Source organism: Octodon degus, unplaced genomic scaffold, assembly GCF_000260255.1.
Source record: "Octodon degus isolate 3935 unplaced genomic scaffold, OctDeg1.0 scaffold00078, whole genome shotgun sequence".
NCBI lineage: Eukaryota > Metazoa > Chordata > Mammalia > Rodentia > Octodontidae > Octodon > Octodon degus.
The window spans coordinates 6,628,534-6,650,652 of record NW_004524654.1 but is presented as its reverse complement, the minus strand read 5'-3'; the positions used below and the strand labels follow the sequence as shown (position 1 = coordinate 6,650,652).

At 37.7% G+C, this 22,119-nt stretch overlaps 1 protein-coding gene across 8 annotated transcripts in view; it reads left to right on the top strand.

The window, feature by feature from the left end:
• Ehbp1 (EH domain binding protein 1) overlaps window positions 1-22,119 on the top strand; it is a 386,641-nt gene that overhangs the window by 9,364 nt on the left and 355,158 nt on the right. For 3 of the 8 annotated variants that reach the window (XM_023720828.1, XM_004636169.2, XM_004636165.2), the window contains exons 1-2: window positions 17,944-18,272; window positions 19,108-19,504. In XM_023720828.1, the coding sequence (XP_023576596.1) occupies window positions 19,401-19,504 (104 nt within the window). In that variant the 5' untranslated portion in view covers window positions 17,944-18,272; window positions 19,108-19,400. Of the gene's footprint in view, window positions 1-17,815; window positions 17,863-17,943; window positions 18,273-19,107; window positions 19,505-22,119 lie in introns of those variants that run through there. The other 5 variants (XM_023720826.1, XM_023720825.1, XM_023720823.1 and 2 more) reach the window with 4 other exon arrangements.

Genomic DNA, 22,119 nt, shown 5'->3' with positions numbered 1-22,119 from the left:
GCAGGGAGAGCAGGGAGAAGGGGAGAGGGGGAGAGGGAGGAGAGAGGAGAGAGGAGAGAAAGAAAGGAAGGATGAAAGCAAGAAAAGAAGGATGAAAGAAAGAAAGGAAGAAAGGAGGACTAGAGATGTAGCTCAGTAGTAAGGTAACTTGGCTTGACCCTAGTACACACAAACAATAACAACCAAAGGAATCTATTTCAGAATCTGTTTTGACATATATTTCTACAATAAAATCTTTGCTATTATTGAAATACTTTTGTACAGTTGTGTCTATTTTCATTAATGAATTCAAAATTTCTGGCTATATTTGTCAAAATATAGCTATTGTCAAAATCCTGACTTGTCAAATCCTGACTTTTTTCAGCTAAACCATTTTATTGCATACTAACTTATTTTGTTAGAGTGCTGTTTTAGTCCTTAATAAATGATACAGTATACACAGAAAATTTTATAGCTGTTACTAAAAACAGTAATTTTTTTAAATTTTAGGAAGTAAAAGGATTCTCTCTTCTTTCCTATTTCATCGTTCAGTACAATTTTTGTTGACATTTTTACAATTCTTGATTTGTAATAGAATTGTGATAAACTTGGTTTTCAATCACCACTTTTAGAAAAGATGAACTATGATAGCTTTTAGGAATCTAGAACATTGTAAAACAATTTTTAACAATTTAAACAGTTACCTACAGCATACTACTTAGTAGATGGAGCCTTCCATCTCTCTTTGATTTTTTGTTTTTGCAGAACCAGGGATTGAACTCAGGCCCTTGTGCTTGCCAGGGAAGCGATTATTCCACTGAGCCATCTCCCTGCCACTTCAATCTCTCTTTGAGAGAGCAGAAAAAAATCTAGCTGGAGGTGATAAAGTGCATGTGTTTTTAGAAACACTCATATCGAATTATTCAAATTGAATAAATAATTATCACATAAAATTATGAATAAATACTGACCAGTTATAAAACCACACAAGGCTATAGTAACCAAAAATGAATGATTTTAAAACTTTGCGACTGTCAGGAGCTATTCTCTTTCTTCTTCCTCTTCCCCCCCTTCTTCCTCCTTCTCTCCTTTGCTTTGCTACATCTTCAACTATTTTGTTTGTTTTGTTTTGAGACTGGGTCTCATTATGTATATTAGGCTGATCTTGAACTCACTATGTAGGCCTCATATTCACAGAGATCCTCCTCCCTAAGCCACCCAAGTGATGGGCCACCACACCCTGACATTGGGTCTTGCTAAATTGCTAAATTATCCAGCCTGGGTCCAAACTTGGATCCTCCTTCCTCAACCTTCTAGAGTGCTAGACTTATAGGTACATGGCACAACCTCAGATTCCAAAAGCTCTTCTTATTTTCTTTGACATTTAAATTAACTACACAGATTTAGACAAGGTTAGGAAATGGGGATAAGCCAAAGAAAGGAGTTCCTCTGGAAACCTAGTTCAATGGAAAGATTCCACCCTCTCCCTAGAAACTAAGCAAATATGAAACACAATGTTTGGAGTTTCCTGGTTGATCTCAGCTGGTGGGAAAATGCCAGGGAGAACAGGCAGATGTGCCGATGACAAATATTCATATGGTCCTAGATGTTTGCCATTGTTGACAAACTTTGGAAAAAGCAAATCAAAAGTCATTATGTTTTCTTGAGTTAATTAATAAAATTCTTTCATCTAGAAAAAAGGCTTTAACAGAGTAAACTCTCTTTTAAGCCAATTTATGATGCTTTTTTTTTTTTTTTTACTTTTCATAGCATTAGTGCCTTCTCAGTTAGAATCGAATAATTTTACATATAATATTTAGAAAATCAAAATGCCTATGGCTTATGTCAGTGTCAGAAAGCCTTGTAGAGTTTTTAGCGATAACAAACAGCTGGCTGTGGCATGAATGTGGTATATTTGGTGCCACTGGCTTAGGCGATCATTTCTGTTTCATATGAAAGAAGGGTGGTGAGAGGGCAGTTCAGGATAAATGCAATGGCTCTACAAATCTGTGAGGGACCCAGGCTTCCTCTAGCTTGCCACTTTGTCACCCACATCCTCATTTTCTAAAATAGTTGCTACAACTTTATGCACATCCCATTCATAGAATGGAGTGACAGGGATGAGACACTTCCTTCCTTGGAGGAAACTCCCTGGAAGTTACATGCAAGATTTAGACAAAATTTAGCCACTTCTATCCGGAAAAGAGGCAGGGAGGTTTTTTAGGTACCCACAGAACTAGCTTACCTAGAAGTTGGGTTTCTTGTTGCTAGAAAAGAAAAGCAGAATGGGTGCCAAAAGATAACCAACAATATTTGCCTCTCAACTCCTCCAGACACCCTAAACTCTCCCTTCCATTGAAAATCTTCTAAACTAGTGCATTAATTTTACTGATGAATAAACAGAAGGTTGTTGAACCTAAGTGGCTACTTCTAGGCTGCAGGTTGGGGTTTAGGAAAAAAATAAAATCCAAGTCTCCAAACTAAGTAGAAAGAATATTTTCATTTAAAATTTGTATATTAGGATATTTTGTAAAGCTTCCAGAATATTCAATTGTCTCACACCTTTGATTAAATGTGGCTGCGAATATGAATGAGTACCTTTGATCAAGGATTTGTTCCTAATATTCTTCTATTTTTAAGTAAGAGCTTCACTGAGATATAAATGAAATACTAAAGATGGCAGTCATTTTAAATTATAATTAAGTAGTTTGTAATATAAACAGTTATACAACCATCATTATGTAACTTCAATGCATCTTTAGTACTTCAAAAAGAAACTATACCTATTAACACTCAATCCCTAAAAGCCTTTTCCCCAAATGCTTGATAACATTAATTTACTTTTGGGGTCGGGAAGATGGCTCGGTAGAATAAGTGCTTCCCTGGCAAGAACAAGGACCTGAGTTCAAGCGCCAGTTCCACCAAAAAAACCAAACCAAATCAAATCAAACCAAAAAATCCCCAAAAATAAAAAAAAAAATTAACCTACTTTCTCTCTCTGAATTTGCCTATCATGCATATTACATATATAGAGAGACATATAATATATTGACTCCAATTATTGGCTTCTTTCATTTAGCATATGTTTTAAGGTTCAGTTGTGTTGTGGCAAGAATCAATACCTCATTTTTATTGCTGAGTAATATTCTATTGCCTGGATATACTATATTTTGTTTATTAGCTAATGGAATTTGTGTTGATTCTAGTTTTCTGAATAATGCTGCAAATACGCCTCATGCACAAGTTTTGTGTGGACATATGCTTCATTTCCCCTAAGTATTTGCCTCGGATTAAAATTGCTGAGCTATGTAATAACTATGTTTACTATACTGAGCAGCTGCCTATTTTCCCAAGTTGATGTTCTTTTTTTACAATCCCACCAGTAATATATAAGAGCTCCAATTTTGTTGTACCCTCAACAACACTCACTTTTGCTTATCTTTGATTTTAAGCTATTTGAATAGGTAAAAAGCAGTTTACATTTCTATTTCTCTAATGACAAAATAATCATGAGCATCTTTTGTGCTTGTTGGTCATTTATGCATCTTCTTTGATGAAATGTCTATTAAAATCCCTTTTCTAACTTTAAATTGGATGATTTGTGTTGTTGAAATATAATGCCTTTTATGTGTTCTAAATACTTATCATTTGCAAATATGTTCCACCAGATTCTGATCTTTTTTCCCATTTTCTTGATTGTATCTTTTACTTTAATCATTTATTTATTTATTTGGTACAGGGTTTCACTAAGCAGCTCAGACTCATAGTGATCCTCATGTCTCAGTCTTTCCAGTGCTGGGATTAAAGGCATGTACCACCATGCCTAGTCTTGGTGGCTAGCACAGCATGTGGTACCAGGGATCAAACCGGCTCCTTGTACTTGTCAGGCAGGTGCTTAGACCACTGAGCTATCTCCCCAGCCCCAATGATATCTTTAAAGTATAAAATTTTAAATTTCTTATGAAGTCAAGTTTATCTGTCTTTTCCTCTTATTTATGATTTTATTTTTTCTTTTTAAAATGTTAATTTATTTATTGGGTCCAAGGTCTCACCATGCAATTCGGACTCATGGTGGTCCTCCTGTCTCAGCCTTCCCAGCGCTAGAATTACAGGCATGTACCACCACGCTTGGTTTGGGGTCTGGCACAGCCTGTGGTACCAGGGATTGAACTCAGGCCCTTGAACTTGGCAGCAGGTGCTTAGACCTCTGAGCTATGTCCCCATCCCGTGCTTTTCTTATCATATCTAAAAAACCACTGCCAAGCCCAAGGTCTTGTTTTCTTTTAAGAGTTTCTAGTTTTAGATTGATGTTAATATTTAGATTGATGTTCCATTTTGTGATAATTTTTTAGAAGGAAACATAAAAAAAATTGCAAATCATGGGTGTCTTTCTCTTAAGCAAATCAAAGCAAACATTTGGCATTTTGTGGGTGGCATTTGTCCTGGAAGAGACTGATAGCCAGGAATGGTGATGCATGGTTATAATCCTAGCACTCTGGGAGCCTGAGGCAGGAGAATCACAAGTATTAGTCTAGCCTAGGTAGTTTGGTGACTTGAGAAGACCCAATTTCAACCTAAAAAATAAAAATTAAGGATCCTGGGAATATAGCCTTCTCAATGAATGCCCTGAATCCAATCCAATCAGTACAGGGGAAAAAAGATTGAACCGTTGGGCTGGATTGCCACTGTAGCTCATTGAGGCTATAAATAATATTCTTCAGAAAGAGCAATATGTCTTTCAATATTTTTAAAATCATTTTATGATTATTACATTTTTTTAGAGCTTGGTATAAACAATGCAACAATGTCTTTGTGTTCCTAACAGGCATGCTTGTGCCTTGATGTTCATCATGGCAATTGTGATGATATGCTTTTAATTCTGGTCAATTAGAAAATGAAACCCAGACAAAAGTCATCAAAAATAGTCCCAACTGTGGGGACAAACTCATAAGGCAGCAAATGCTGTATTCTCATAATGGAAGCAAATGTAGAGAAACTCTTATGGGCTCTTTTTTTATTTCACACACATGTATATATGTATTAGGGGCAGATATTTTTAAAAATTACATAATTAGAGCTGAAAAGTGCCTCAAGAGCTTATTTCTTCTAGCCCTTACCTCTAGGGGCTTGCTCCAGGACAGTCCCTGGTAGCAGAATATTCATCTTTGTAACTACCCATCCCAGAGGAAAGAGATTCTTTTTCCCCTGAAGTGTACCAATAGCCTCCAAATTCTACATGCTGTTCTATCTGCTTGGTTTAACTTGGAATGGGCACGTATCTTATAAATGATTTGACACTGAAGCAGAGAGTAAAATTTTCCATACTCAACATGAATATAGAAAGGGAGGCAAACATGAGCCAGAATTAGAGGATAGTAGGGAATAAGCCCACCAGAACCATGACATTTATGATTTAAGCCTATAAAAAGTGTCAATGGAAATTCATCTTATTTATTTACTTATTCATTTATTTAATTTGTTACAGGGTCTCACTACAAGCTCTGACTCCTAGAGATCCTCCTGTTTTCAGTCTCCCCAGTGCTGGGATTACAGGTGTGCACCATCACATCTGGTCTCTGAGTACCCAGGGGAAGGGCTGGCAGGGCCTGTGGTGCCAGGGATTGAACACCAGTTCCTGTACTTGCCTAAGCAGGCGCTTAGTCTGCTGAGCTATCTTGCAGGCCCTGAAACTCACCTTTCTTTTAATTACATAACATATGGAAGCTATTCCTAGGGATAGACTGTTTTTTGAAAGAAGATACTTTATTTAATCTCCAAACTGGAGAATGTTAATAGGTAGGATAGATTGAAAAATAGAACTCATTAGCTACACAGGAATGGATTGATTTTAGGGAAAGTGTCTCTTTTTATCAATTAAGTGTGATTTATAACCAGAAATTATGGATTAAAAGCTTTTGGAAAGTGAAAGAACATTTTAAAGAGTATATAGTGGTGACTTACAAACATCTTCAGGCTGAGGAGATAGCTCAGCAGTCTAACTGCCTGCCTGTTGAGTGCAACAGACCCTGGTTCAATCCCTAGTACTGTATACTCTGCTTGCCCGGAACCCAGGGCGTGCCCTGCTAGCCGCCAAAACCAAGTGTGGTGGTACATGCCTGTAATCCCAGAACTGGGGGCGCTGAGACAGGAGGATCACTACAAGTTCGAGCAAGATCCTGTACCAAAGAAATAAATAAAAGATAAAAAACCCCAATATCTTCAATTTAAAACTCCAATTATACAATTTTAATAATTTTTATTGTTAAAATTAAGTGTTTTTGGGGCTGGAGAGATGGCTCAGTGGTCTAAAGCACCTACTTGAAACAAGCTTGGCAAAGCACAGGGACCGCGGTTCGATCCCCAGCACCACATGCCAGCCAGACCCGCCCCCTGGTGGGCTGAGCTGGCCACACACACACACACAATAAATAAATGTAATAAATAAAAATAAATAAATATTTAAAAAAAAATTAAGCGTTTTTCAAAAGAATTACTTTATCTTTATACCAGTATAAATTTACTTGTATTTTTCTTGATCATATATATTTATATGAATACATATATATTTTACATTTTAAAATCATAGAACAGGGCTGGAGAGATAGCTCAGTAGAATAAGCGCTTCCCTGGCAAGCACATGGTCCTGAGTTCAATCCCTGGTACTGCAAAAAATAAATAAATAAATAATAAAAATAAAAAATAAAAATAAATTAAAAATCATAGAACACATAAAAGATAAAAATCAAATTTTAATTATTTCATCTTTAAGAATATCTAGAAGAGAGCTAAAATTTCTGAGTAAAAAGAAGTGAAAGCAGGTTTTGCTTTTTAATTTTTTGATAATTATTTTAAGCAGTCAAAAGGACAGCCAGATGGGATGAATTTGTGTTTCTTACAATCCTATTATGTTCCTATTAACCACTACATTCTTAAAAGTTGAGTATGAAGTCTAAGGATATGTTCATTAGATTGCTTGGGCTGTATTTAATAGGTTGTAGATCATCTTTTTCACACAAGGTAATTTCTTTTTCTTTTTGTGACAGGGTCTCACTACATAGTAGAGTCTGTCTCCAAACTCTTGGTCTTCCTACTTTAGCCTTCCAAATGTTGGACTTACAGGCATGTGCCACCATACCTGGTTTAAAGTTTTTCAGCCTAGGGAGATAGCTCAGCAATCTAAGTGCCTGCCTGGTAAGTGCAAGGACCTGAGTTCAATCCCTGTTACCGCATGCCTTGTCAGACCTGGAACCGTGTGCTGGCCACAGAAACCAGGTGTGGTGACACATACTTGTAATACACTTGTAATCCCAGCACTAGGAAGCTGAGACTGGAGAATCACTAGGAGTATGAGCTGTATAGTGAGACCCTGTACTAAATTAATTAATTAATTAGAAATTTTAAAATTTTTTATGTGTTAATTTTTCACTTTAGCTATTGTAGTGTTGCCTTATAGCCATTATTTTAAAAGATGAGTCAATGTTTCTGATGTTTGGTGAAGCATAAAAATAAGGATAAACTAGTAATTTAAATACTATAACTTAAATAAACAGAACTCCAGTTCAAATATTGATTAATATTCTATAGGACACTTTGCGCAAACAGCCACAAAGAAAGAAATAGAAAAAAGAAAGGGAAAAGAAAAAGAAAAGACTGAAAGAAAGTATAATAATATCAATTTGCAAGTTGGATCTTATTGAATGCATGATTTCTTAATTTTATTCACTAATATGTCATTAATACGTTTGTTTAGTGAGCATTTGTGTCATTGTTAAATAAAGGATAGTCATTTTACTTCAACTGAGATTTTTTTTTTTTTGGAACCGGGGATTGAACTCAGACCCTTGCACTTAGCAGGCAAGAGCTTGTTCTACTGAGCTACCTTTCCAGCCCTTAACTGTGACTTTGTAAAGCAAACATTAACCAATGGTTTATATTTAATGAGGAATGTGAATTCTAGGAGTGCAGGGACTTTTGTTTCTTTTGATGTACTGTATTACCAATACATAGCACAATGCCTTGAGTTTAATGATAATTAAATATTCGTTAATAAAGTGTATGTGCTGCCGAAGCGAGCACAATATTCGTTAATAAAGGAATGGTTTTAAAATTTCAAAGAAAATCAAAACCACAAAGCTCTTTATTCAAAATTACACTACCTGTAGCAAAAGCAGACACAAATTTTCTTGTTACTTCAAAGATTAAAAATTTAGGTAAGATGGGATGGCTCAGTGGTAGTGCCTGTCTGGCAAGCACAAAGTCCTGACTTTGATTCTTAGTACCCACCCACCTCCAAAATAGCTGAAAGCAAGATTTAATTAAAACAGAAAGAACTATTGGTAAAAATTGTTTATCAAATAACATTCTTGGGGCTGGTGAGATGGCTCAGTGGTCTAAAGCACCTACTTAGAACAACTTAGCAAAGCACAGGGACCACGGTTCAATCCTCCAGCACCACATGCCAGCCAGCCCCACCCTCTGATGGGTTGAGCTGGCCACACACACACACACACACACATAAATAAAGTTTAAAAAAAAAAAAACAAAAAAATAACATCTTTGGTACCACAAAAGTTAAACCAGGTAGGGCAGTGCATCCCTGTAATGCCAGAACTCTTCAAATTCAAGCCCACCCCACAAAATTCAGTATCTGAGACTCTGTCTCAAAGGGGGAAAGGGGAAGGCTGGAAGTTGCCCAGTGCAAAGGTCCTGGGTTCAATTTTCAGGAGAGACAGAGAGAGAGGGACGGGGGAGACAGTGTTAAACAACATTTGCATGTTGTGCAACAATTTCATGTTGCAACAGGACATCTATGAGGGAAAAGAGAAAAAAAAATACTTGAGAAGTTATTTTATTTATCACTGGCAACTGCTGAACTTTGTTAGATCATTATTTTACAAGCTGTGATGTAGGCTAGAAAAGATGTATTGTGAACAGAATAGCTTGAATAGTTATGAACAAGCTAATTTTGTGAATAGCTTGAAGTGTGTATTAAGAATAAACAAAAAAATAGAATAAACAAAGTTGCAATATGCTGTTTCCTGTTCTTGTTCTCAGTTTTAAAATATTTAAAAATTATATTTTAAAAATGATCAAGTTATGAACTTCAAACATCCATATTCTAGCAGGTGTTATTGAAAAAAGAGGAACAAGTACAATAGTCTTTTACATTAAAGTGGGAAAAATATTTTCATATATGTTCTTAAAATGAAAAAATGGGATGCAAATAAATATTTCAAGGGGTTTTTTCAAAACATGTAGCTCAATACAATACCATGTTTAATGTCTAAAATAGATTAAACTTATTTCAGGAACAAAATAGCATTGCTTTTAATATTCAAGGTAGCAGTATTTCTTTGAAAGGTTGAACCATTGCTCAAAGACTTGCCTTTTACATAACACTTGAATTTCTTCTCTGGGAGAGAGCAACAATGCATTATATTTAAGAATAGCATCCAAGGGCTGGCCAGACACCTTAGTGGATTAAAGCACCTGCTTAGGCAGATGCAGGGGTTGGAGGTTCAATCCCTAGCCTTCTGTGCTGTGCCCAGGGTATGCTGAACTGGTGACTGAGACTGGCCATGGTGGCACGTGCCTGTAATCCCAGCTCTTGGGAAGCTGAAAACAGGAAAATCATTACAAGTCAGAGCTGTGTAGTGAGACCCTGTAGACCCTGCACTAAATACAAAAAATAAATAAATTAAAAATATAACATCCAAAAGTTGCAACAGAAAGTGAAGCAATATCCAGCATCTCTCATGAAAATCTGTTTGCTTAGTAGACTATAATCTGCTTACTGAAAGCCCAGTCACTAATTGGGTGATTTAAGAGAGACAAGAAAGAGTAGCTTTTCTGGCTCCCATATTATTGCTTTTGCTTCTCTTGGCCTGCCCAGAAGATTGTCAAATTATGTATGAGTTTGTATCACCTTCTGAAAGCTGGATTAATCTTTCAGCTCTACTCATCTGGGACAAACTTAGGCAACAAAGGTACTTTCCCCTGGCTCATGCCAAGTACCAGGTTAAACAGGGCTCTGCCTTGATTAGAGGTTGCTGGGTTTTGATCTGTTTGGGATGCAAATGTTTTCACTTAACACAACTTGCAGGGTATTTGGTGCCATCCAAAACTGCAAATTATCACTGGTTTTTCCTTGCCATTCCTGTGCAGTCTTTATATATCAGTAAGCATTGAGTATATTACTTTGATCATACTAAATATAGCCACCCCAAGATTATTTAGAGGAAAACACTGGCTGGATGCTAATTTTGGTTACTTGGAACTTTTTTCAATGATTGAAAACAGAAGAAATGAATACAAAATCAGTCTGCCTCCTTATAATTCATCAAAGGCTTTTAACATTTCATAAGAACTGACCAAGAAGGCTTGGTCAAGGATTTCTATTGATTTTACAGGAGTTTGAATTACTGAATTTAGCAAAGACTTTCTCAGAAAGGGCTCCCAATTCCAAATGAGACATTCCTTGCAATAATGCTAGCAATGGCTCTCTTATTTGCAATGTGCAAATTATCTCTGATAGCTGCATTTACTTTGCTATATACAACATTTGTACCTTGGGATTTCAGCACCATGAAATTATCTTGAGTAATCTGGATCAGTGGAACTGAGAGGATATAACAGATCAAAAAGTGTTCTCTAGAATCAGCTATTTGTCTGATCTATAACTCGATGACTAGACCAGTGTTTGTGGTTGTCATCCATTCTGATTAATGCTTGTGCTATGTTGCCATGTACACACATTTTGAATATAATTACTGTCTAGAATATATTCCTAAAGGCTTCTAAGCCTTCTGATCATTCACTAAGTTGCTCCTGACAGGACAACAGTAGTCCTGCTGAATCATCAGTGGATGGCCTCTGTACACTTGTTTCTGTCTCTGAATTTCTGGGAAGTCAAGGATGCTCCTTTGCCTTTACCAATCAGGACTGGACTGATTTTTCCTGGATAGTATGGAGCTGGAGAAAACTGAGGTGTTAGCATGTAGTTGAGATCCTGAGTTGTGCCATCTCAGGTTCAAATGCACAACTTTTCTTATGATTAACTTCAAAGAGTCATTTACAAGTAATGATCAGAAACAAAAGAATGCCTTGTATTTAGTTGAAAGATATTTTTCTAATGTAATTTTGTTTTTGTACTTAGAATTGCACTCAGGACCTTGTGCTTGCCAGGCAGGTATTGTGCCGCTGAGCTATCTCCCCGGCCCCAATAACGCACTTTTTTCTAAGCTTTCTAAGTCAACCTAAGAACTTGAATCCTTTTTTTTTTTTTTTTTTCTGTATTTTACAGAAGGGTCTTCAGGGTGTTCAGGGTCTCACTACTAGATCGGACTAGTAGTGATCCTCCTGTTTACAGTTTACCAAGTGGTGACAAAAGACTTTAAAATGTATGCATTGATCCCCCCACCCCACCCCACCCTCCGGCTTTAATCCCCTGAGCTATTTGGCCGGCCCTAGAATTTGAATCCTTAAAGTGCCTGCAAGCGGGCACAGGGGTGGGGGTGGGGGTGGGGGTGGGGGGTTCAGGCCCGGAGCCTGCTGTGCGGGCCCCACCCCCGGGGCCACTGAGACAGCAATTGAGACCGGGGGTGGTGGTGCGCCTGTAATCCCAGTTCTCAGAAGGCTGTAAACAGGCAAATCACTATGAGTCGGATCTAGTAGTGAGACCCTGAACACCCTGTAGACCTTTCCCTTAAAAAAAAAAAAAAAAAGAACTTGAATCCTGTAATGCATTGGGGGATGGGGGAAGATAGCTTCTAAAAGAATAACCATGCATTTTAAAGTCTTTTGTTAGTGTTATCTTTTAAGATCATATTGCAGGTATAAATATCAATCTAAAAAATTCAGGTTTGCAAGAAACAGTTTCATTTTTCTGTTAGCACATCTACTTTCCATATCTAGCTTTGACAAAGGGTGGCTAAATCTTAGTCAATTTGTTAAGGACTGCATGTCTCTAATGAGAGGAAGGAGGAGGAGAATTAGGTAGTATCAGGATGTCAGAGGAAGGAGATGAAGCATTTGATCCCTGCTCCTTATTTACCATACTGGCTCCCCTGAGATTTTCAATAGGCGTCTTTCCTTAATAGAGTCAGCATGAAAGACTGCTGCTGAGTTGATCTCCGTTTTTCTAACCACTTTTAGGTCTAATGGCTGGGCACTACCTCTTTTCCCTGTTGTGTAGAACAGGGAATCCTGTTCAGTTTCCAAAACCTTGTATTACCAGCATAGTGGCTATCAGCTACATATGGCTATTAAAATGTAAATTAACTAAAATTAAATAACTTAAAAACTCAGTTTACTCAGTTACATTGGCCACATTTCAGTTGCCCAATAGCTCCAAATGATTACTGGGTACTGTATTGGACAAACAGAAATTGAATATTCTATTGTAAGGTTTTTTTGTTCTTTTTAAGACAGGGTCTCACTATTTAGTTCAGGTTGGCTTCGAACTCTGTGCAGCCCAGACTGTCAAATTTGCAGTGATCCTTCTGCCTCAGCCTCCTAAGTGTTGGGATTACAGGCATGTACCACCATGCCTGGCCCATCATAGGAAATTCTATTGGACTGTGCCACTCTAGAAAGTCTTGGCTAACCTAGATTTAAGGCCCAGATTTTTCTTTCTTAAGGTGTTTGCCACATCCTCAGGGTACTAACAAGAAAAATGTTATATCCTTCACCTCTCAGCTCCTTCAGGTAGTTCCTGATATTTCAACTACCCCTCTCCAAAACTTGTGGCAGATTAGGGTGAGAGCAGATACTATACTCCGGGATCCACTAGCATGAAGCTCTCATTCCATTTCATCCAACTTTCTTTGTTCCCTTTCAGTTTAAGTCATCCATTTCTCTCCCCTGTGAAACTGAGTTTTATTATTCTCTATTCTAGGGATATCCAATAGGAATATAGTATGTCACAAATGTAATTTCTATTTTTCTAGATGCTACATTAACAAAGTAAAGGAACAAGTGAAGTTTTAATGTTTTTAAGCAACCCAGTAAATCTAAAATATCATAATTTTAATATGTAATCAAGAAAATTATTAAGAAGATATATTTTTCTATACTATAAGGAGAGATCAAAATATGTGGTGAATGTTCAAATTAAAAACATTTATTGCTATGAAAGACACATTGCCATCAATCCTCCTCAGAATATATTCCCTTACTTCAAAGACATTTATTTCATTGTTCCTGCCACTTTCTGATGCAGCTCTGAAAGTCCTCTTTTACAAATATCTTCATAAGATGTGATAAAAAATATAGTGAATGATGCTGTCATGTGCGTGACCTCATGTGTCTCATTTATCAAATCTAGCACTGTGTGACTTCTGGCTCTTCCCCAAACTGAAAATGATCGTGAAAGGCAAACGCTTTTCAGTTGATTCAGAGCACTGAACTAGCCATGACAGCATGACTAAAGATAATCATGAAAAAAAGACTTCCAGAACTTCTTCACAATGTGACAAGAATAAAGGGATAATGGTATTCAAAATAAAGGGAAGTATTTCGAAGGATATTAATGGCAAGGTGTCTTTTATTATAATAAAATTAAAAAAAATTAAATATCCTATATTTTTTACACTGTACAAGTCTTTCATCTCAGTGTACATTGTATACTTAAAGTATGTGTCAATTTAGACTAGCCATATTTCAGATGTTCACTAGTCACATGTGGTTAAAGATTCTTGTATGAAACAGTGCATATAGCACTGGTAACCAGATTCCATATCATTCTTTCCCAAAGGCTAAGGTTTTGAAACTCAAAAATCAAGAAAAACAAATCCTGTTTTTCTACATTTTATTATGGTCCTTTCCTGCAACAATGAACGAACTCTAACTAAATAAGGTGGATGCTATGCTAAGGGTGTCTGGTGCTATAGGGGAGAACAAAAGCCACAGGATAAAAGGAAATATCTGGAAATATATTACAAAAAGCAGTAGCTAAAATTTTAAAATTATTTGTTCACCACAATGAGTTTTTGAGGTTGTAAAATTTTCTGTAGAATTGCTGGAGCTGAATTTGTTGGCTATAAGTTTCAATCAATTGCATTAGCACTTATAAATTGTACTAACATTGTTGTGTATAACACTACTGCTATGGTAACTGGAAAAAAACAATGAAAAGCCCTGCAATGCTATTATTGGGAGTAAACTCATTACCAGGCTAAGTTTTATTAAGAGTTAAATCCCACAATAATACTTATGACAATTTTTACTGCAAAAATTATAAAACCCAAAGATATACTTCATTTTTAAAATTTATTTATTTATTTTGTTAGTACCAGGGATCAAATTGACGATCTTGCACTTGCCAGGCAGGACTTTAAGGCACTTCAGCCACTGAGCTATTTTCCTGGCCCTAAAACCCAAAGATATGAACTTCAGCAACAACAACAAAAAATAATTCAAGCCTATATCTGCATTTCATAGACTAAAGTCTCCATAGACTAAAATCTTCAGGAATTTTTGAAACAGTAAGGAGAAAGTCTACTTCATTGAAACGAATTTCTTTTTTTCCAAACTCTCATGCCAGAGAAGATTTAAAGTTTTTAGGTGGCATTTTCCACATGTTTCATTGTATCCTATCTTAATTTTAAGCTTGATATTGAAACACAAAATTGAAATTATTTTAAATGTTGAGTTTTCTGAATAAGTGAAAATATCTACAAAATCTTGTAATCAACAACCACAGACAAAAAGGTAGGTTACTATCTATTATATGCAGATTAAGCCTGGGACAGAGGGGAATGATAAATCAAGACCTGAGTAAGTAGGGAATTTAGAAATCTGAACAGAAACATGGTGGGCAGGCTGGGAAGAGGGAGAGTCAGTAGGAGTTACATGCTGATAGGTAAGAGAAATGAAGTCTCCAGGAAAAAGTAACTTCTAGCATGTCAAAAGATCCCAGCTAACATGTGACATAAATAATAGTCATGAATGTCTGGAGATATAGCTCAGTGGTAAAGCACTTGCCTGGCAAGTGTGTGGTCCCCACTTCAATTCTCAGCATCAAGGTAGGGGGAAGTCATGAGAATGAAAAATGAGTTCTTAGTAATTATTATAAAGTCCTGAGTCCACCTAAATTCTTGGTGTTCCACTCTTGGTATCAAATTATGGGAGAGGAATAATGTTTAGTGTTTGAAAATCTTTAATCCTTCAGATAGTGATGTTTGGTACCAACCAAGTATCGACCACATATTCTCGAAGGTCGTTCTCTTTTTTTTCTTGCCTACTTTGTTTGCTGTTAAACATAATAGGTATTTAGTATTAATTACCACTTGCCTACTTATTATGTGCTAGGTACGTGAGGTTGTGAGGTTTATAGTATTTTTCAACTTTCCATCTTATTCTGGCTGAGCCTCAGGAATAAGAAGCTGAGCCTCAGGTTAAGTAATTTGTTATTTTCTTGCATACATGCTGAACATATGCTTCTGGAAACAGTATAGGGACAGTAACTTTTATGTATTATTAATAGTGTTTGATATGATCAATATACAGATGGTTCTCAATTATCTCCTAAGCAGACCAGATGATCTCAAAATATTCTATATTTGAAGTTCTTTGATAAATTTAGCTAGCAGATAGGTTATTTTCAAAAGTGCTAGGGGTGCAAAGAAGCTGCTTTGTGTGGGGCTTCCAAGAGACACTTCCTATGCACTTGAGCTCAGCAGTAGAATAATGTCAAGGTCTGTTCTCAGTTTCTTCACTTATTCAGTAAACAATTCTAACTTTGGTCTTCTATCTACTTTGGTGAGTAGAATGAAAAGCAAGAGTTTATAACCAACAAAAATATTTCCTGTATTAAAAAAAAGCTGTTTGGTAAGAAACTATCAGTCTCTTGAAATTTCCTACAACTTGAGTATTCCTAGGGATCCTATTTTCTTGTAGAAAGACATTATTTAAAATTCATTGTTTCTAGGTAATTTCCTTACAATCCAGGCCTCCATCCATATTAAAAGAAACCAGAAGTACCACATGAAAAAAATCAGAGAATTAATGAAGAGCAATGATAAATGCGATGCAAAAGCTTTTAAATTTTCATGTGGATTGTTTCTGAAGTGCAACATGGATGAACATAATTTACGACCATTTTTATAAATTAGTCACTTAAGCCTGTACGTTTACTCTATTAATGACGCAGAATATGTTATTGTTTGAGATCATGATGGCTATATGTCGCAGTGACTAACTCATTCAGGAAGGACATCCAAGAGTGCTCATGGTGTACGCAAAGTAAGAATCAATATAACAATTATGTGGTTATTTTATTAGCATTTTGAATTAAAATTATAACAGAATGATAAATATGTTTTTCTCTATAAATGAACATCGTGTTTTTTCAACTTTATTATACTGAATATGAAAAATTACAAAAAAGTAAACACAAAAGAAAACATGTACAGCTCCATAAATACTCAACAGAGGGCAACCCACTTGGGTCCTCTTTCTCCCCCCCGCCCCATAAATATGTTCTGCTCTTAAAAAATTAAATTAAAAAATACCCAACAGAATATATTTTCTATTCCAACAGATGTGAATTAAGTCATACTCTAGAACTTCAAATAGATACTAGTTTTAATTTTATTAAATGCTCTGATAAACTTTGATGGTATTTTTAAATCACTTTATAGAAAGTAGAAATAGAACTGGATATTGAATTCTTTCTCCCCATCTCTCCATTATCTGTCACTCTTCTTTTGTCCCCAATACTATAGATGTTCTAAACTCTCACCAATTATTACATGTCCTCTTAAAGAATCTTTCCCAAGACGCCTATCCTGCTCAGACTACTTCGTTCACGCACCTTGCTATCCAACCTCAGCAATCTGAATGACCCTTAATTGTTCCAGAGCCTGCTATCTTATTGTTGTGAGCTAGCTTCCTTCTCTTTTCCCCAACTATTTGGACATTGCTTGCTGGACGTTCCTATTTCCCTACTTATTCTTAGTCTATTTTTCCTTTTACTTAATTTAATTTCTAAATGTTAGGATTTCCCCAATATTTTATTCCTTGCCTTTTTCTGCACCCGAGGTCTGTATCATCTAAAATTGAAAGCAAATTGTTGTGTTTGGGGTTGTGTATTTTGTGGTTTTGAGGGAATGTCCATGGCTTTCACAGTTTCTCTTTTAACAAGGCCATGTACCCTTGCTTTCACATTTTTTAAGGTTATTTCATCCTCTCCTTTGCCCTTAAGGTCTTTTTTTAAATAGCCACTCCCAAATACAGCTACAATAAACAGGAGAGATCAGTATACAGAGGCATGTTGAGGAAAACTGCTGTGAACATTTTCTAACCAGCGCGGTTTTACTGACTGTCATCAAGGACCAGGTGACTGACTTTTGGACTGGGGGACCTGGCAAGATCATTACTGTGTCACGGGGGGGGGGGGGGAAGAGGGGGGGACACGTACAGTTCGTCAAAAAAAAAAAAAGGCTGTGTGTGTTAAAAACCTAGTCGTTAGTGGCGGCAGAGAGGATGCGGATAGGTTCTAGGTGACAGTAAAAGAACAGGAGAGAAAACCACAGCAGTCACGGTCCAAGGCGGCAGCAACGCTAACCCCTAGCTCTGTTACCATCAGGAGTCAGAAACCCCGTTTGGCACCCGGCGGCGCCTTTGATCGACAGCCAGATTCGGCAATCAACTTCCAGTTCACTATAAACACTCTTTACTTCCCCCGCCCATCTCTGCCCTCTCTCAGCCAATCAGAAGAATGGGCGGGATCGTCCTTAGCGGCTTCGTTTTTTTAAAAGGATAGACCTTGCACTGCGTTCGGCTGAGGGAAAAACACCCCGCGAACTAGGGGGTGGAGCCCCGTGATGGGCACGCAAATCTGCTAATGAAATGCTCCAGCTGCTCGAAGGCCCGGCCGCCGAGGTGGGTGGGGCGCGCGGGGGCCCGGCCAATGGCGGATGGGTGGACGGAGGTTGAGCCGCCGTGGGTAGGGTTAGTGTGAGAGGTGCGGCGGGGGAGGTAATGATGGTGGTGGAGGAGGAAGGCGGGGGAGGGGGTGGTGGGCGCTGAGCCGCGGCTCTGGCAGGTTTGGTAGGGTGGGGGACGGTCGTAGCAGTGTCCGTCAGGGAGGGGGCGGGCGGAAGGGCGCCGTCGGCCTGAGGGGCTGTAGACCCCGGCTTCCCCGAGCGCCGCGGCTGGCGTGGCTGTTCCATGTGGCTCCGGCGGGGATGGAGGACTCGGTGGCGGCGGCGGCGGCTGCTGCTGCGGCGGCGACGGAGAAGCGGCTCTGAGGAGGGAACCGGGCCAGACTCAGCCCTGCAGCGGGATTAGAGGTGTGAGGAGGAGGCGGGAGTGGGCGAGCGGCGGGGCCGGGGCGCCGGGACTGGGCTGGGCTCTTTTGGCAAAGCCTGGGTGACAGGGACTGTGGTGGGCCACTGCCTGCCTGTGCTGGCCGTCAGGGATCTGGGCTTCGTGTGTGAGGAGACCGGATTCTGTCAGGCTCTTCCCTGAGGATGAGGCAGGGAGGTACCGCACCCGCACAGTCCACTTGCTCGGTTGGGCACTGCTTAAGCCCAGGCAGGAGTTTCCATTTCCCTCTAGCTGGCAGCTGAGGTGAAGACGGAGCCTAAGTGGCCTGGAGCCGGGACATTGCCCTCCCTGTGCCTTCAGATTTCCCTCCACTCCTCATTGCCCATCCATTTCCCTCTAACTGAACAACAGCGTTCCTCCTCGCTCCCTAGTTTGTTTGAAGCATATATTCCAGAACTCGAGGCTATTATCGGCTGAAAAACAAAGTTTATTTAAAAATACTCTACACCTCATTTTGACTGGCAGTGGACATTAAACTGCATCCCTAGACTTTCCCGCTCTGCTTGTCTTTCTGTGATGCTAGGAATGTAAGGTAGGGCCCTACTTGCGCCTCTCATCTATGGTTGTCGATGCTGATTACCTGATGTGTTGCTCCGTGTCTTTGGTGTGAATTGTAATTTCTTGGTTTCTTGCATCCCTGATGTTACCGGCTTTTGAAGTCGGTGTTTTGTTTCATTGTTTGAAAAACATGTAAAGAATTGGGTATGACTGTTGCAGTGTTATCTAACATGGGTGGTTAGTCACTTTTCATGCTTCTCTCATATTCTTTCTCTTTTTGTCTTTGTTTTCCTTTTTCAGTGCTCCAGAATACGAGTCATATACCCCCAAGGTGAAATGGTGATGTCTCCATGAGGGAACCTCCTCTTACTCATCCTGTCATGTGTATCATACTGTTCTTGACTGGGCCATTCATCTAAGATGGGATTTACCCTGTGAAACAGGGAGAAGACATATGACCATCATTTCAAGTTGTAATTGAGTTTTTGTGACGTACAGACACACATGCAAAGCTTCTTTGCTTTGGATCCTCTGTTTTATTAAAGTTGCTGTGTTGCTAATCCAGAACAGTTCCAGTTTATTGATCTATCATCATGGCTTCAGTTTGGAAGAGACTGCAGCGTGTGGGAAAACATGCATCCAAGTTTCAGTTTGTGGCCTCCTACCAGGAGCTGATGGTTGAGTGTACAAAGAAATGGTAAGATTTGCTCTCAGAGTAGAGTTTGCTATGCCGTGGTCTCAACTCACTATGGCCTAAACTGAGAGTCTTTAAGTAGCAGAATTACCTTTGTAGTGCAAAAGTGTATAGAAGATGGGCGGGGTGCAGATTACTCTAACAAGTACTATGGTGTGCCCTGTTGCTGTTGTATTGTCCCAGTGGATTTTAATTACTGCACTTCAAAAGGGCTCAGAGGACTGTAACTGAGAGCACACTTAAGTATTCTAGGTTTAGTCTTGAGGTCATTTACCATTAAAAGTTAGAATAACTGTAATTTGTATAATTTTATTTAAAAAGTGTTTCATGGTGCTGGGGATCAAACTCAGGGCCTCACAAATGCTAGGTAAACACTCTTACTGAGCTACATCTTCAGCCCCAATGGTTTTTATAATTTTAAAAACAAAGAATGGCTATTGAGATAGTATAAACATACATATGTTTTAATATAACATGCATATTTTAATACATTTTAAATATAGAAGTCTATATGTAAGGATTAGTGATGATAATGTATTTTACTTCTTGTTTTTATATTTTTCTTTACTTAAGATAGACTTTTTCATTATTTGAGTAATGAAATGCTAGTCCTCATAACCTTAGAAACTCTTTTGTTAAATACTTAGGCAACTGTATTTTCTTTTAATTGTCTAATAAGGTATGTTTCTTGGCTGAATTTAAGGAAGCAATTAGTAGTGGTGGTCTGTGATTCATTTCTTTCCACTTGAGTAAAATAAAATTAGGGGTTTCTTTTCACTGCTCTGAATGATAACCAATAAGAACTCTTAGTGAGTGAAAGAAGTTAATCTTAAACAAATGATCTTTTGACCATTGATTTATTGAAGTAATTTATTGCAGTAATTAAGCCATACTAATACAAAATAATTTGCAAATACAGATTGGATGGACTCACTGTGTAATAAATGGTATTATATTTATAAGTAATATAAAATGTATAGTAGTCATGATTCTGTACTAGGTATATATACAGAAGTAGCACAATTTGCTTAGCTATTTTGAGGATTTAGATTTTAATAAAATGTGGTGTTATAAATAAAAAAAATGAAAAAAATAACCAAAATAAGTTCATTTCATTATCCACAAGTATTGTAATTTCCTATCTATAGTGACTTTATTAGATGAAGAAAATTGCTTGGTCCATTCTAGAACTCCTGTAGCATATTCTAATATTTATTTGGAAATTAGTTTCTGGATACTTTTGTCTTTAATTTGTTAGGAATATTTTAAAATCAGTTCAAGAAATGCGTGCACTGATTACCTACTTTGCACTGTATGCTATTGATTTAGAGTTAAATATGACAGTCCTTACCCTCAAAGAGCCTACAGTCCAGGTAGAGGAGAGTCATGTAAATAAAATTACTGTGGTAAGTGCAGTGATATAAATATGCATAATGTAGAGATTCTGATGTGTCTATAAGTATCCTTGGACAAAAATGCTTATGATAATATCAGGGATATAGTAGATGCCCAATAAATACTATTATTATTTTCAGAGTTGACAGAGGGAATGATAATCAAACATCAGTAATAAGGGTAAGGGTTGGGGTATTGAGATGGATTCCTGGGATTTGAGCTGGTTTTTAAAGATTTATAGTAGTTGTCAGGAAGCCAAAGAGGAAGAAATGAAGGACATTCTAAAGTAGAGACTTATGTGAAAGGAGGTGTTATGTAACATAAGGTTAATATTGATGGGGCTTACAGTATAGGGGGAGGGGACTACTGGGATGTAAGGCTTGAGAGGCAGGCAAGACTTAAATCATGGAAAGTTATGTGCTGTTATAAATGGCTTGGGCTTTATATTGTGGGTGACAGGTGTATTGAAAAGTTTTGAGCAGAAGAGACTCTAGGGTTGCTGGTAGAAAATCATCAAGTCAACGATGTAGAGAAAGGATCACAGTAGAAAGGGTAGACTGGAGGCATTGATGTTAGGGTAGTTGTCGGCAATAGATAGGTGGGAAATGGCTTGGACCAAACAGTAGGAGAGGCAGTAGCAAGAACTGACCAAAGGAACAGTTTGGAAAAATAGATTGGACTCTGTTTTTCAGTAGACTGGAAAATAGATGGACTTAATGCTCAATTGAGTATCTAGGAAGAATAGGAATAGGGAGAAGTAAGTCTAGATTGGCATCCAAGTTTCTGCCTTGGAAAGCTGGGTGCACTATTAAGCAAGGTAGGGAATACGTAAGTTTCCTTATTAAAATAATTTTTAGTTTGGTAGTACACTGAGAGAATCATCTTCTAGTTAGTTAAATTTGCATCTCTTAAAGGTAGTAGAATACATAAGGTTATTCTTCAGCAGCAGGATAAGTTTATTTGCCACAGTTTGAAGCATTTCTGGAGCTCCTCCCCGCTTGAATAGTATTTAAGTTATTAGTTTGTCTTAAGGTGAGAGCAACAATGAATATCTAACTTGATTGTAGTTGAATAAGTGGCTTGATTACCTTTAGGGATGTCCCCAACAGTGTACCTATATAAGGTAGATCTTTTAATAAGATCTGGATTTAATGCTAGAAGCACTTCAGTGTTCTATAATTTTCATACATATAATTATCAATATTTTAAATTTAAAAAATATT